This window comes from Periplaneta americana, chromosome 5 (genome assembly GCF_040183065.1).
Source record: "Periplaneta americana isolate PAMFEO1 chromosome 5, P.americana_PAMFEO1_priV1, whole genome shotgun sequence".
NCBI classification, from domain to species: Eukaryota; Metazoa; Arthropoda; class Insecta; order Blattodea; family Blattidae; genus Periplaneta; species Periplaneta americana.
In genome coordinates, this window is record NC_091121.1 from 56,532,656 (window position 1) to 56,550,257 (window position 17,602).

A 17,602-nucleotide genomic window follows, 5' to 3' on the forward strand; every position below is an offset into this window, starting at 1 on the left:
TCGAACTAGTGAACCATTCTACGCCAATAGCCCCCCACATTTCCCCCTCAACAGTCTGAGGTGTAAGCCCCCTCTTCCGATGGGAGGAGAGTGAATTCCGCTGTTGGCTACCAATTATCACTTCTGGATATATCCATGGAGGTCGACCGAGAGAGTCAGTAGCTTCGGAGGGTCGCCGCAGGCGTGATCTGAAAACCAAGTAAGACAACTAGAAATGAAGATGAAATGATGATAAGGGAAGGGAAGTGGCGTAAATGAATGGGATTCCAAGCGCCTGATAAAGTTATCTGATATTCATCCATATGAGTAAGAGAAAAACCTCGAAAAAAACCTCATCCAGGCAAGAGGGAAATCGAACCCCGGCCCGCTGCGTTCGGGAGCGAAGACGCTAACACGAGACCACAACTGTGGACTGTGAGGATTTAAGATTGACTTCACAAGGAGTGTGGTGCAAGACGACACAGTCCGCCCCTGTTAATGCAAATTCGGTATGTGCTTATGTAAGATGCCGCTTTTTTAGTGCAAGTCATAACTGCCATTCAACTGCGCCGTCGAAAGGTACCATGATTGTAACACTAGCTGTCGAAGTCAGGCACCTTTCAGTTGTGTTTTGTTCACCATGAGGTACAGCAGTTTAATTCTCTTCGTCCTCTGCACAGGCGTGACGAATGGAGCGTTGCCTTTGCGTGAGTATGTCATATGGCTTTGGATTCGAATCTCATCTAAGGCACGATTTTTTAATTTATTTACTTTATTTTATTTTACTTGGTTATTTAATGACGCTGTATCAACTACGAGGTTATTTAGCGTCGATGGGATTGGTGATAGCGAGATGATGTTTGGCGAGATGAGGCCGAGGATTCGCCATAGATTACCTGATATTTGCCTTATGACTGGGGAAAACCTCGGAAAATACCCAACCAGGTAATCAGCCCAAGCGGGAATCCAATCCGCGTCCGAACGCAACTCCGGATCGGCAGACAAGCGCCTTAGCCGACTGAGCTACGCCGGTGGCTTCTAAGGTACGATATAATGACATGTATTGCTTACATTATTTGTTATTTTACGACATATGAGATATAACATTCAATAGAAACGACAAAATTAAATGTGACTACTAAGCGCACAAGAGAGAGTATTGGGAACGTCAGAATAAATTATACTATAAATACATTAATGACAGTTTATGATCAACGAAATAAAATGAGGAAAGTTTCTCTAGAATAAAATACCGGTATATAAAAATACTTCCCTAGAATAATGTTCATAAAAATCTTCCAAAACTTCGTATTTAAGACACATAGGCCTACCTGTTGTTTGATTTATTTGGATATTTTGAGTTTTACATAATTGAAACAAAAAATTAAATTACTTTTCTTAAGATTTAAATCATCGTAGAGAACCTAACTGAAGTTCAAGAACATGCCGCTTCTGTAGTTCAAGCGTTAGTGCGCTAGTCTTTCATCCAGACGGTCAGGGTTCGATCCGCGCCCATGTCATGATTTAATTTGTGATGGACAAAACAAATATTATAAAGAATTCTTCTCGAGATATTCTCGTTTGTCTCTACCATTCCACCAACACTCTCCACCTTCCCTCGTTTTATCCATCATCTGCTATAGTTAAATTAGGCTGGTTATGGGACCTGGTTATCACAGAAGGATGGGCTGTCTATCAGCATCGGATTCACGAATGCTACCCCTACCCAGGCCATCTGTCCGACTTGGAAAATCATCGCCTATCGCGACAATGAGACAATGTAAATATTCTTCGAAAAGCCAAGCCAAGATGAAATAGTTCGCAGATTGTGAATTCGAAAATGAACATTCAACATAACTACGGAAGGATTGCATATATTTCGTATATTACAGTGATCGTTAAAATAGAAGAAAATTTCATATATTAGAATTTCTTTGATCGTTAAAATAGAAGAAAATTTTATATTTTAGAATTTCGTTCACCGTTAAAATAGAAGAAAATATTATATGGTATATTAGAATTTCGTTGATCGTTAAAATAGAAGAAAATTTCATATATTAGAATTTCGTTGATCGTTAAAATAGAAGAAAATTTTATATTTTGGAATTTCGTTGATCGTTAAAATAGAAGAAAATTTCATATATTAGAATTTCGTTGATCGTTAAAATAGAAGAAAATTTTATATTTTAGAATTTCTTTGTTCGGTAAAATAGAAGAAAATTTTATATTTTAGAATTTCGTTCATCGTTAAAATAGAAGAAAATATTATACGGTATCTTAGAATTTCGTTGATCGTTAAAATAGAAGAAAATTTCATATATTAGAATTTCGTTGATCTTTAAAATAGAAGAAAATTTTATATTTTACAATTTTGTTGTTCGTTAAAATAGAAGAAAATTTTATATTTTAGAATTTAGTTCATAGTTAAAATAGAATAAAATATTATACGGTATATTAGAATTTCGTTGATCGTTAAAATAGAAGAAATTTTATATTTTAGAATTTCGTTCATCGTTAAACGGAAAGAAAATTGTATATTTTAGAATTTCGTTGATCGTTAAAATAGAAGAAACTTTCATATTTTAGAATTTCGTTCATCGTTAAAATAAAAGAAAATTTTATATTTTAGAATTTCATTGATCGTTAAAATAGAAGAAAATTTTATATTTTAGAATTTCGTTCATCGTTAAAATAAAAGAAAATATTATACGGTATATTAGAATTTCGTTGATCGTTCAAATAGAAAATAGAAAATTATACTGCAAAAAACAGAAACAACGTTTTTAACCAGACCAATTTGCAAGTCTTAAGTCTGGGAAAAGTGGGAAGGAATTTGTTGTTTCGTGTAAAATGTTGTATGATCTGCCTTCAAATATTTCGTGCCTTTTATTCAAATTACAATGACACTTTGAAGGATTTTTCCTCAAGTTACATATCGGATTAGCGGACCCTAATAAATATTCCTCAAATTAAATGCGCCCTCTGGTAGTGCAGAATACCCCACTCCACAACCTTCTCTACGACCCGTGTACCTGAAACTTCCTTTCACTACGTCCGAATGTTAGTTAGTGATAAGCACTCGTTTCCTGCCTGTACGAAGGACTATTACATCAAAATGTACTGATGCACAGGTGTATCGATTTTTTTTTAATGAAGGTGGCTAGTGCGGAAAAGTTGCGACTAGTGGCAGAAAGACTGCAGGAGAAAGAAAATTAAATTTAATCAATATCTTGTGTCTCCGCATCCATACTGAAGATTCGAATTTATAACGCACACTTGTAAAAATTATTATGACGACAGTCTGCATACTTATACAACTACCCCCCATCAATCAGATCTTTCAAAAGTTAGCGAAGATAGTACAAGAAGAAGAAAAACATCTGGCACCAGTATTTTCTGTGGGGTGAGAGAAGAGAGGGATGCTGGCAGTAAGGGTAGCGTCTCCCCAGCAGTCGTATTTGGTAAGCTACGCTGGCCAGATTTGTAACGCTGTTGTTCCTGTAAAATAGTGTATCATATCAGTGGTTTAGTGGTACATGCAATAGTTCTTATGCATCGTGTTGTCATAATGGAAAAAATAATTCAACTCGCCGTACTGCTGACAGTCCTTTGTTCAGTACATAAGGATCGATAAGAGAGTCGCAACTTCCAACCTATAAGGATGTGACAACACATTTTCTTTGGATCAGAGAGTTAAAGACAAACTAACTAGGTGGAAAACACTTTTCAATATAAGATATCGCTCATGTTACTACCGAAAAACTTATTGAGGTTTGAAAAACAGCAAGCCTTCCTACCATCAGGAAACGTAGAGTAGTGGAAAAGATGAAATTGTATCATAGTAAATATCAGAATATTCTGAAGTCGCATTAACGAAGTGGGTCAATCTCAAGGACGCATGAGCAGGTTTATTAATAAAGGTTGAAAATTGTTTGATATATGTACTTGTAAGTGCCCGGACCCGGAAAGCCTCTGTGAATGTGAGTTAAGTACAAAAGTTGCATCGATAGAACTATCCTTTCTAATAGGCCAGAGGAATTAACGAAATATGGTTATTGATAATATCGACATTGTGACGACCAAGACACTATTTAAGAGTGAAGAGAGAAAAGCGAAGAGGCCCATTCACCATCGATCTGAAGAAATGCGTCTTGGATTCCAAGAAAGAGATAACAGACATCAGTTACAAGCTCTGAGTCTTCGCCTTCGCACCACTTGGAACAGCAGTGAACCAGTGCGGATTCTGACTTCGAATCTAAGCCCTCTGTCGCTCAGGCTCGCTTGTCTGTACCAAAATTATTTTCAGCAGCCTTCAGGACAGGTGCCTCGAGGAGAGATGTGGCTCTAATTGCGATAGCTGTTACCAGACGCGAGAATAATATCTACTAGGAATAAGGGTCTTATAATAGATGATCATGAGAGAAATGAAGATTGGAGATAAAATTCAGAAAGAAGAAACGCCTAATAATAAGTTCATTCGAGCGGTATATTTTGTTGGCCGAAAGGACAAGGCACAAACACAGGAGAAAGACAGCCGATTATATCGCCGAGAGAAAGAAGAGAAGCATAATTATAACTTTATTAGAAGAACTATATTCCCCTTCCCCTTCCTCTGAACATGGAGACCAGATTGGAAATCGAAAAGGAAATCGGCAGACCACTCCAACGATTAATTTGTCTTCTCCATGGAAATGAACTTCCACACCACTATCTCATGAAACATTTCGCTGGTATCACTAAAGGTCCAGACACACGTTCTGGACAGAGTTACTCCATTGTGAGGCGAAATCAGTGGCGAATTTCAAAGTCATTGGATCAACAAAATTAACGCGGAAGGATCTCCGATCTTAGTAGGCCTACTGATCAGGAGTATCTTCTAGGGATCTCCCAAGTCGTTCATTCTGGTCACTGTCCGATAGAGCTTGAAAGGAAGAAACCAGGGCCAGTTGTTCAATCTCGATTACTTACAACTGCTTGTAGGATTCTCCGCTTGTATGTGAGCTGTAGAAATCCTTCACATAATTCATTGTGCATAGCTAAGAAATACCATGCTTCGGAACGAAGTCTGACTATGCAGCGTAAACTAATATTTTACACCGGAGTATAATAAGTGTGAGAACTGTTGTAGTTCACCGTTTCCGCCACGTGGTGGTGCTAGCTCTGTTTGGTGTGGCGCTCCGCGTAAAGCTATGTGATTTAACCGCCCTGGCTCGACTGTGTTTAAAGGGAGTGAGAATATTTTCTCCACTTACTACATCGTCAATGTATGGAAATATGCATGTGTTTTGTTTCCTAAAAAGAGAATAATTATTTCTATGAAGCTAAACTAAACAAATTACGAAACTAATTGAGTGGAAAGAAATCTTACCTCTAAGTAGAAGAAAGTTTTGCGAGTTTCCGCGTGGATTTTGCACTTGTCTTGGATTTCTTCTCTCTTGATATTTCTCTAGCGCGGAAAATGAACCGACACTTAATGGTAGTGGAAATACCAGTTGAGGTAAATATACAAATAAGTGTTCCTCTGAACAACACAGAGAACGAAAAACTGGGAGTTCATACATCATTTCGACACAATTTGAAAATACATCACCCCACAATGCGTTGTCATTCTTTAACTTACTGTCAAGAGTTGTGTCGATTCTTTTTATTACATCATAAAAAGCCAGAGAAGGATATTTCAGAAATTTTGTCGTTTCTCCAAAGTCCCTTACTGTATTAAGATGCTGTAAGTCTAAACTAATTTCAGTCTCTTCTCTCTGCAAAGACTTTAAACATTCCTTACATTGCAAAAATCTTTTTTCTGCTGTGTGAAGTAGGTACCCACACAAATAATAAACAATATTGTTGGCTGACCTTGTTGCGCTGTTATCAAATGACAGATCCAAAGGCGTCAACTCTGGTTCAATGTCTGTCAGTGAAATTTTTTCTCTGATTTGTTTCTCGATATCCGCCTTAATGTTCCTACTTTTCTCAACATTAATGCGTGCCATATTTCGGATTTGCTGCGTAAATGACGTCAGCTTATTATCAACTGTATCTTCATAATTTGCTTTCGATGACAATACACCTTTCACTGGCACGTAGATGGGCTGGAGCTGGTGTAAGTTTAGGAAATCGATTGATGTTCGATGGTCATCACTGCTCAAACCTCGGATAAGACCAAAATGTCTTTCAGCAGGATCTTGGTTTAATTTGGCAGTTAGAACATATTTAGGGGAACTGGGGGGAATGACGGTCACTTAAGCAGAATAGTCATTTACGGCATGTATTTTACCTGACGAAGTAAAATAAATGCACTGCAATATTCTTCGCTAATTGTAGTTTTGGTATGATAAATTACATGACTTCATTTAAATTTAAAAAACTGAGTAAATACAGAAACTCAAAATGCTGCTCTGACCGCCATTACCCACTCCTGTGGGTAATGACGGTCACCATTACAATACATAAGAATAAAGAACTATATGCAACATTAAGTGTAATTTTGTTTTAATAATACAGTTATCAGCTACAAATAAGTGAATAGCATTATAATGAACGTACCAGAACAAAATTATGATCAAATAAAAATTAGTTCAATAATTAATTAACATATTCAAAACAATTAAGATAACAAAGTTCAAATGGTTAAATTTACAATATCTAGGAAGAATTAATTATTGAACACAACAAATAAGGTAACAAGAGTTAGTAAAATAATTAACAAAACTTACAATAATACATATACAATAATAAATGTACAATAATGCAATTAATGCAGTAATTACTACAATAATTAAAAAAAACATGAGAAATTAATCACCATATGAAGAACATGCCAGATTTACATTTGTTATTTACCAGAAAGTTTATTGTCTCGCTTTACTTTTTTGAGACATATATCGCACATGTAGTTCTCTGGATCGTCCCACCCACTGCATTCAGAATGTGCCCATAGCCCGCAGGTTGTGCATCTATACCAGAGTTCGCCATCTCTACCAAACTCATTGCAAATCAAACATTGCTCACATTCTGATTCTATTGGTATATCATCATCCGAATTGTCATCACAAACTGGTTCCTCGTCCAATTCACTGTCAGAATCAAATATTTTGTTTAGATTTCTACGGTAACGCTTCTTTTGTTTGGTTTTATGGGCTACAGTAACTTTGTTTTGACTTGAGACTTTCTTCTTATTTCTCTCTTCTCTCTTCCGTTTTTTGTCTTCTAAGACAGCTTTCACCGGAGTTTTTGTGAAAATCTGGGAATGCTGTTTGCTTCGTTCTCTGCAGATTCCCACATTATTTTTGTTAGGCCTGGAAGGCAATGGCGATACTGTTTCAAACGGAAGATAGCATTTAGAGGGACCTGGTTGAGGACTGACTGTGGGATCGTTACGATCTGACTCTGGAATCCCTCCCGGCTGATTCGGAATTTCTTGTGAGCAAAATTGATTTGAGACTGGGCGTGGAGAGGCTGCAATGTGGTTCGGGATAGCTTGTAGAGAGGGTGGTGTAGGGTGATTGGGAACTAATTGTGGACTGGAACTAGAGTGGTTAGGAAGTGGTTCGGAAGTATTTGCCGGCTGGTTGGTATCTGGTTGGGAAATGCTACTTCCGATGAAGTCTTCATCGCAAAATATGTTTGGGTCTAGAGGATATATTCCAGACGCTCTAAACCCAGACACAGCCTTTGCAATAGTTGCTACATTAGAGTAGGCTTTATTGAACAATCCAGCAATGTTATCGGGTCTGATCATTTTCTGAAAGTTACTTTTCATGAAAAGATCACACTCTCGGCTGTATGCCTTCTTCAGAGGCCCAAAGAACGTTACATCCAGAGGCTGGACCCGATGAGAAGTGTGAGGTGGAATGGAAACTACCACTATGCCATGCTTTTTACAGAATTCATATGCCTCGAGTGTCATGTGGCTATAGTGGTTGTCGAGGAGTAGGAGGACAGGATTCTCATTGCTGCACTTGACAAATTTTGAAAAGTGTTCCAACCACTGCAAATAAAGGTGCTCATTGGTCCAACCGTTTTTTGAGCAGCAATAAAATGCCCCAGGTGGTCCATCTTTTTCCAGTGTTGGACTCATTCTCGCTCGTGGAAATATGAACATAGGGGGTACGAAAGTACCAGCAGCGTTCATTGCACAAATAATCGTGATATTTTTTCCACGTTCCCAGCTGGTGACGGATCCCACACGTTTCTGACCCTTTGGAGCCATAATATTTCCCGGTTCCTGGACAGTCCCGATGCCCGTCTCATCAATATTATATATATTGACGGGAGAGAAGTTATATTTATCCATCACTTCTCCCAAATTGGAAAAAAATATGCCCATTTCGGTTCTGTTGAAGCCCTTCACACGACTCATGCTCGTGGCTTCAGGTTTCCTGACGGAAATGGTTGGATTCCTTTGAAGAAATCCATTTAACCAGTCCCGACCAGCCATGCAGGAATCCTTGTTAAAATTGTGTTTGATTCCATTGCGTTCTGCGAATTCATATGCAGCGCGACAAAGATCAGGAGGACTTAGACCATAGAACATATTCGCTAATACCTTTAAATGATTAGCGATTTCCTCCTCTTGTTGTCTTGAGAACACAGGCGACCGTCCTAGTGATGGTTCACTGAAAACTCCTTTCTGTATTCTTTCCTGAAGAGAACTGAAGGGGATTCCAGTACTTTTGGAAACAGCACGGATCGAGGCACCTTCGCGGACTTGTTTTATGGCAGTTTCCAGAAGTTCCTGACTCCATTTCCCTCGTTCTGTTTTTCTTTGGTAATTTCGAGGCATCTAAATCAATTCGAAAGAGTATATATTATATAAAATCACTCCTAATTGTCTGTGAAAATAATTTTGAAATCTTTGTCATACCAATTATCCTTCAATAAATTATAAAACTTGAATCAGTGAATGAATGGATTGGCTAATGAATTAATTAGTTATCTTATACGTCTTTCGCCATATTGATAATTGTTTAAATTTTAATACAAATCGCCTGTCGATATTGTATGTTATTGAAAATGAATTGATTCTACTAGGGTTAATTATTGCGGGAAATGCCGGTCACACGCGGGGTAATACCAGTCACCGTGACCGGCATTCCCCCCGCGCGCCATTTTCACTTTCACGGGATCTGAAGCCTAACAGCAACTTACGAATGAAATCATTCACAAACTAAAATATATCTCACATCATGATCTTTCAAAAGAAAATGTTTAACAAGCTGTAAATTTAAAGTATTCGGTACTTACTGTGGTTTTTAAGTAGGGCTGGTATTATAACAAAACTGCAGAAAACACTTTTCGTGACGCCAACACAATCGTTGTTTACCTAGCACTGCCAGTCGCTTTCGTGGTAACTTTCGAGGGGTAACGGAGATGGCAGCACTTGTCAGAAGCGAGAATGAGCAGTCAGAGCTGAAATAAGTGCCTGACCGGTATTGCCCACTGACCGTTATTCCCCCCGGCTCCATGTATAACCTACCGCCCAAAGACTTTCAGCCAAGTCAAGTGTACTCTTCACAGTAACTCTAAGAGATTCTAAGGTCTGATTCGATGCAAATGAATTATCGTTGCGCTGGAGAACTTCGTTGAATTTTTTCAGGGTTCTGTGTTGCTTATCATCATTTTGCAGTCCTTTAATTGGTAATTTAGAGTTCATTGCAACGAATAAGTCGTTCATATCATTTGTAAACATTTCAGTGTTCTCACTGTTCTCGAATCCATGTACACCCATTTCTCTGCAAAATTTAATTCCCAAAGCCACGGACCTGCTAAAGAGCTGCGTCACTAGTTTTACTCTCATCTTCTGAAATGCCATAGGGTCTAAATGACTTGATGTTATGTGTGGAGCTAGCCTCTTCCCATCGCCTGACAATATGTTAAAATTGTAGAGTTTCCTGTAATAATCATATTGTATGATGTTGCCATTGTACACAACGTTATTTGACTTATGGAAATTATTTCGCACACACTTCATTTCAAGGCAAATGTCTCCAAGAGCAAAAATTTTTCTGTCGGAATCACAAGGATTGGTTACATAATTATTAACCTGGTTAATTTTCCCGGAAATTCCAAGTTCCTTCCACGCTTTTTTGTTAGGTTGACTACCATCACAAGTGAAAGCCACCACCCTTATATTGTTCTTTTCTACTTCTACAATGACTTGTACAATTATTTTTGCTAGTGTGGCGCCGTCAGTTGCATTCTTACTTAAATAAATAGCAATAGGCTGCAACCAGTTCTTCATTAAAGGGACGAGGAAAAATATTCTTCTAGAACATTTTTGGCTTCTTCCTTTGTGAATTGGCCCATATAACAAATCCATCAAAAGTGCAGCTACTCGAATTATATCTGATAGCCTCTCTTAATTTCACGTCATCGAATATTAGAACATAATTACGGCGATTGTCATCATCTCCTTCCATATCATTAGCTACTGCTGAGAGTACATATGGATTAATACCATAATATTGCATTTCATCCCACGGGATAGCTTCCTTAACAAAGAAAGTGAAGGCAGTGGCAATAACTGATGGTTCAAACAGTGTTCATAACCTTTTCTCTATTTTATTAATAGCATCAAACTCTCTAAGATGAATTCTGATTCATACCTCATTCCACGTGGACATGTCTCACTCTTCTTAGTCATAGTTCGAACCACGAGTTTTTGTTTATCATTTAACAAATTTATTTTATATCTGCTTAACAACCTTCTTAATTTATTTATTTCATTTACATAACCCCGCTTCTTTTTCCTACTTTCAGAGAGGAGAAGTCGCAGCCGCTTTACTTCTTTTCGAAGTTGAATCACTTCATCTGAAAGATCACTGTTCATAATCGACGAATACTTACAATCGGCTTCATCCACTGCTTCACTAACTGCATTCGATTCTTGTGATATAATTTTGGGTTCCTCAGTCCTTTTTTGTCTTCTGTTGACGAGCGTGATTATTTCGAATTTTAGGAGCCTTTCTTTTGCTCGGTTTAAAATTGAAATATTTTGGAATTCCAGGGAATTGGTGTGGTACAGCATCTGTTGTTAATTTCCATTTATCACGTTTTAGTTCAACTGTTTTCCCTTGTATTACAAATGAATCCACCTTCACTATCATGTCATTGTTAAAGTGAACATCGCAAACCCGATCTTTTTCTGTCAATGAGCGGCCACTTCTCGGAATTACCCTGTTCCATTCATCTAAAATATTTTGGAGGGGGGGGTTTAAAGCAGTGTCTACCATCTCCCGTCACATACCCTGATTTACAACCAGGCACAAAAGAGTTGGGCATCGTGAGAGTTGACTAATACTTAAACCTTTTGTCCAATATAAAGTATAAATTCATAAATATACTATTATAGCATAACATTACGCTCAACTAGTATACTCACATGCATTTACTCTCACTTAATTCCGCTTAATTCACATAAAACACACTATTCTCATAAAAACGACAGCGATTCCACTCACATTACTACGTGAAGTCCACAGTCACTCCCAGCCATATCGTCCGCTACGACATCTGTTGAGGAAATTTGGAACTATGTCAGCTGAACTATGGGTTCTTATGTATGTTCCCTCACTTAGTGATTTACCCGCCCTGATACTACTAAGGGTGGATGGAGGCATGGGGCTGGAAGTTCAACCACCTCCTCGTAGTGAGTCCTGGTTATTTCTGAGTGTGAATTTAAAAGAAATAAATGGAGCTGGCCTACAGAAAAAAAACTGAAAACAGACATAGAGGATTGGGCTCGCGAAACTTTAGAGCTGATGCGGAGACACAGGATATTGTCGAATTATCATTTTCTTTTTTTCTACGTTCTTTCTGCCACAAGTCGCAACTTTTCGATACACTCTTTGCACAATGTCCAGACTTACAAAGTATTATTCCCTACGAGCATGAAATGGCCACTCGCCGCCCTCCAACAGATTTTGTTAGATTAGAGACTGGAGTAGGATCGATATGCATAGAAACACCCTGTACATTAATCTCAAGACTGACGGATTGTTTTCTTATTTTTGTTGGTAAACAGTTCTGATTTTAACAGGACTTTACAAAATTAACAGTTGTAAAGCGCATGTTCATGAAGCAAATTATGACGCAATATTTGTGAAACCAAGAGTAATAGTTTCTGAGAACTTCTTGCGGTGGATTGTCTCTTCAGTCATGGCAATTTGTGTTGTGTACAAGTAAAAAATTAATAGGACAGACTGGAAAAATGCGGGGCAGAAAACTATGAATGAATTAATTAATACAATAACATATTGAATTGTGTATTTTTCCTTATTCTTTCAGCATCTTATATTAAGCCTTGTGCACGGAATGACCCAAAATTGTACGAGTGTTCTGCAAAGCATGGCAACGATGCGATCCCGCATATTATAAAAGGTGAGATTCAATATCGATATATTAACTGGATCAGTAATTTGTAAAATCACACAAGGTTTGTTGGGAGAAAATATATATACAAAATTATTCTATAGAAAACTTTCTATTGTAAGCGCTGACTTCAACCAGTGTAAGTATCTCTATTTCATTTGCTAATAGTAATTTTTATTTTCTATAACGATAGTTCAAAGATCGTAGAAAATGCAGTATAAGAAAGGAAACTACTACAGATGTGAACTAGCTCATCACATGAGTTTTAAACCGAGCTCTCCCTTTCTAGGAGGCCTTAGCACTTCACGGGACAAAATAGGCTCGCTCATTAATTAATTAATTAATTATTCATTCATTCATTCATTCATTCATTCATTCATTCATTCATTCATTCATTCATTCATTCATTCATTCATTTCAATTCAATTCATTGAGTATTATTTTCCTCGGATTCTTTAACGATAAATTATTCAAAACTTACTAGTATTCTGCAAGTTTGAAAGTAAAAGACTGAAAAGTATGACTCAATTATTTCGAACGCTTAAAAAATTGATAATTTATTATTTATTGTTTCTATTCCATATAGCATGGACAATTTACCCTAGTTGTTTCTCATGTTAAACGTTGCATAAGTTCGTAAAATGTTGAACTCGTATAGCTTTATATTTGTAAATTCATGTAGAGAAATATGATAAGGGAAAATGGGCCTCAAAATGTCCCAGAGATTAAATATAGCACTGAATGAAAGTATTACTACTATCATATTGAATTTAATAAACATAATATGACCAGTTTCTTAAATACCTAGATTTCTACAGGGTGATTCGTGAACCCTGACTAATAAAAGTAAAGTGGGAATAATATATTGTCCTCACAATTAAGTATCCTATTAAGACTGCTTCTAAATAAGCTTTTAAATTCTTCTGAAAATACTTTCCTCTGCTTCACACAAAGAAAGTATTGTTTTCGCTGTAAAATTTTTCTTTAGTCTTCCTACAAAGAATTTTAACAAACTAAATAATAATAAATAAATCATCTTCAGTTACTCGAGCTAAGGGCTCTAGTATCAGTTTCATTCTCTGGGTAAACAAATTTTCTCCGTATTTAAGTAACTGAATATTTTCAATAGTATTGAAATACTACCAATTTTCAGTAGAAAACAGTATTAATATGTTACTTCATTGTGATTCTGCTTATAGACCTGCGGATTTAATTTCAGGTTTAAATCCCTCTAGAGCAGGGATGGACATACGAGGGACAGTCAAAAAGTAACCTTAATAATTGCTTTATTAGTTCAGTCTGTACAGTAAGACTACAAACACTTTATCACTTTTCAACATTGTCCCCACTACGTTCAATGCAAGTGTTCCTGTTATGTTATGTTGAAAAATGATGTATGTGTATGTATTTATTCACACTGCAAATGGCTATGTACCCGGTGGCAGTGGTAACTAATTACACTCAATAATGACAATTAATAATAAACGCAACTAATAAAAAACATTAATAAAAATAATAATAATACTAATAATAATAATAATAATAATAATAATAATAATAATAATAATAATAATAATAATAATAATAATAACAAGGAGGATCCTAAATTAAATGAAGCACGATCACTTAAAATAACATTTAAAGTAAATCTAATTTGTATCTTAATCCTAAGTTCGAACTAAGACCCACGAGTGTGATAGGTTCATACCTGCACAAGTACCTTTCGACACTACACTTATTTTACTGTCAACTCACTCACTGCACTGATTCTACCCTGATTTCACTAACACTTCAAAACCATTTCACTGTTCAAATACTTTGCACAGCCACTATGAACTATAGAACTTCACTGACACAAACACACTTCACTTACACAATAGACTTCACTGACACTACACACTTCACACTCCACTGACACAACACACTTCCTCACTGATACAACACTTCAAATAACAAAATATCAATTGCACCCTTTAAATAGTGTGTACAATATACTACCGTCTATTAATAAAGTCCTTAAGCCTATTTTTAAATACATTTTTGGTTATTGGTAAAGCCTTTAGTAAGTCTGCAGGTAAAGCATTCCAGTCCCTGATAGTACGATTGAGAAAAGAAAACTTTCCATTGTCCGTCCTCTGTCTTCTTACCCTCAATTTCTATGAGTGATCGATGAGTGCGTTTCAGAATACCGCGTATGTACTTGCATACAGCCACTTATAACTTAAAAAAATTAAAAGCATACGTGTTTTTATTGATGGTACAAGGAAAAATAAATAAATAATTAAGGAAATATTACTTGTACCAAAAATAAATAAAATAATAATAAATAATAGTAAATGTTTGTAGTCTCATTGTACATATTCAGTTCGGAATATGTATGATAAGACTTTCCTGTCAAGATGTACATATTCAATTAATAAAACAATTATTAAGGTTACTTTTTGACTCTCCCTCGTACTTGCGTAATTCTGCCGTGTGTCTTAAGCAGGGTTATGCATTTACGCGTAGAAATTTGTTTTCTACGTGGCATGTAAAATACGTAGAAAATTTAAAGTACGCAAAAAATCCAGAAACAATAGAACATTATACAAAAAAACATGATTTTTGCCATAGTTATTATTATTATGTACAACCACAGTCTAGTATATACAGTCGCGAAGCTCAATACGTAGTAAATATGCAAACATTAGGTAGTTGCTCACCACTAGGATCGCTAATATCGCCTCATTACAGACAATGAAAAATAGTACCGTCACAGTCTATTGTTTCTAGCACCCTCAAAATTCAAGCTTCGTGACTGTATATAGTAGACTGTGGTACAACAGTAAAAAAAAAAAAAAAGGCTTTAAAAACAAACTTTACTTTCGGGATTTTTATGTGCTCTTGACCTTCATTGGATTTTACAAACTTCCACATTCATATCATAATGATTATATAAGTATAGCGATTCGCGTCCTTGCCTATAATATTCTATGTTTCAAGTCTAGCCTTGACATTATGTAAGAAAACCTTCTCTTTTTTACAATGTGATCGGAGAAAAAACTCAGAACTCCGAAACCACTATCTCACGCTGTGGTGAAATGAGACGATTGGAACAATCAAACTAGAACATCTGTCATAACCAATTATCATCTATATCGGAAGAAAATCTGGAACTTAAGAAGAGGTTATATTACATCGAACATTCTGGTACTTCGCTATTCGGCAGCATAAGGGGTGCCAGAAGTTGCACTGAACTTACTTAACATCACAGCATCTTGTGCCCAACTTGAAAGATTTTTCTCGAATTGGTTCTTTGTACTTAATGCCACAAAAAACCAGGTCCAATATACTGCTTTAAACATACTATAAGCTACACTTAAGTTACAAGACCATACGAGTGATGAATACTGCCGTGATTAAGAATGCGCCAGAATGGCAATTATAAATGTTTAAAGTGTGTATTTACTCTGAAACGGTTAGTCATTCTTGTATATCTTTTGCATTGATTATTCCTCAAACATCTCATTAATCTTTAACAGGATCCATTCTTTCATTAAGGTGCATTCTTATACATAATTCATGTGAATGACCACAATTTTATATTATAACTTTACTATTGTTTATTGGTTATAAAATATGTATTTTGACGTCAACTACATATAACCCTAATATACCACAGGGCGAAATAGGGTTTATTAAATTGAATAATACAGTAAAACCTGTTCAAGACGGAAGTAACATAGTCCCGATTTTTTTTCCGTTATGGACAGGTTTCCGTATTATTCAGGTGTGAAGTTAAAATGCAATATTTTAACATTTGTATAACTGAAAAACAAAATGGCATGCCGCAAACTGCAAGAAGTACAAAACATTTCGTTTAACACTACTGACATTAAATCAGCTTTCTGTCGCTTATTCCAGTGGTGCATCATATTGAAGAAAAATCTCATTTTCTGTTTAATGCTATCGTAACTCACTCATTAAACACTATTAAATCATACTAAATTTAATATCTAACGCTATACTGTAATAGTGTACTGTATATCACTGCACATTATATAATTTATTGTTCTAGGAGCCATCCATTAGAAGCCTTGAATTCTGTCTTATCTATTTTTTTTGGCAGTTCAAGGGTTTGTTTTGCAGAATAGGTCCAGAAATTGGCACGGTCTTTGAAAAGGCATGAAAAACTCACTCTCACAACCGTTCATTTATTTCCACATAACCAGCGGTTTTCTGTTTCCTTTTTATGGCACCATTAATGTTCGCAAGCCACTCACTCATGAGACGGTCTTTATTTTTCACTCACTCATGAGATGGTCTTTATTTTTCAAAGGGTTACACCTGAATTTTCCACAACTGAAATTCCACCCTCGCACTCTCTCAATTTTGCAAAGAAAACTTGTTTTTATCTTAGTGACCTACATATTTCGTACATTTCTTGAAATTACACACTGCTTCAAAATATAGTTTACATTATAATAGTGTATCCAAAATATTATTTCCATTTTGAACAGTATCAGATAGTTTGTTTCCGCGTTGGACAGTTTCCGTTTTATTCATGACAAATTATACATAATACATATAAATTTCGTCAGGACCAATAAATTGTTCCGAAATAGACAGGATTCCGAATTATTCAGGTTTCGATTAGAACAGGTTTCACTGTATATATAGGTATTACTCGACCGAGGCCAGTGGAGACCTGCAGCCCGGAGCGCCACTTGCACTGCTCCTACGTTCGTATAGCGTCATCCCTATAGTTCACATTACTCTCGTGGCTCCACTCGCCTTGGTCGAGTAATAGTTAAATATTCTGTTCAACCAGCAGTTATTTCTTTAGGATATAACAATCAAACTTGATTATTTTCTGCAGTTATACAGAGTGAACCGTAAGTAATGTCATTAATTTTTTGGGATTATTCTTTGAGATATTTCAAACAAACAGGTCTAATAAAATTTTGCTCATTTTCGCTTCCTTTTCGAAATAAAAATACATTATTGTTTTATATTAAACATTTCGTAGCGTGTTCTGGGAAAGCCATTGATTGAATTCCCATTATTATCAATCACTTTAAGAGAACAATGTATTATGATAACAAATGATTGAAATAATTTTAGTTTTGTCCCTTAAATGTGATGAAATTTGATCCGAACAAATGTAACATTGTAAAACTCCTTTCAAAACAAAAAGTTGTATTTGTTCAGATAAAATTTCTGCATATTTAAGGACAAAACTAAAATTCTTTAAATCATTTATTATAGTACGTAA

At 36.1% G+C, this 17,602-nt stretch overlaps 1 protein-coding gene across 3 annotated transcripts in view; it reads left to right on the plus strand.

Moving 5' to 3' along the window:
* The first annotated feature begins 563 nt into the window (after positions 1 to 563).
* The window catches only part of LOC138699642 (protein takeout-like), a 57,884-nt gene continuing 40,845 nt past the window's right edge, over positions 564 to 17,602 (plus strand). For all 3 annotated transcript variants that reach the window (XM_069825675.1, XM_069825677.1, XM_069825676.1), the window contains exons 1-2: positions 564 to 686; positions 12,265 to 12,357. In XM_069825675.1, coding sequence (XP_069681776.1) covers positions 620 to 686; positions 12,265 to 12,357 — 160 coding nt within the window. In that variant the 5' untranslated portion in view covers positions 564 to 619. The remainder of the gene's footprint in view (positions 687 to 12,264; positions 12,358 to 17,602) is intronic.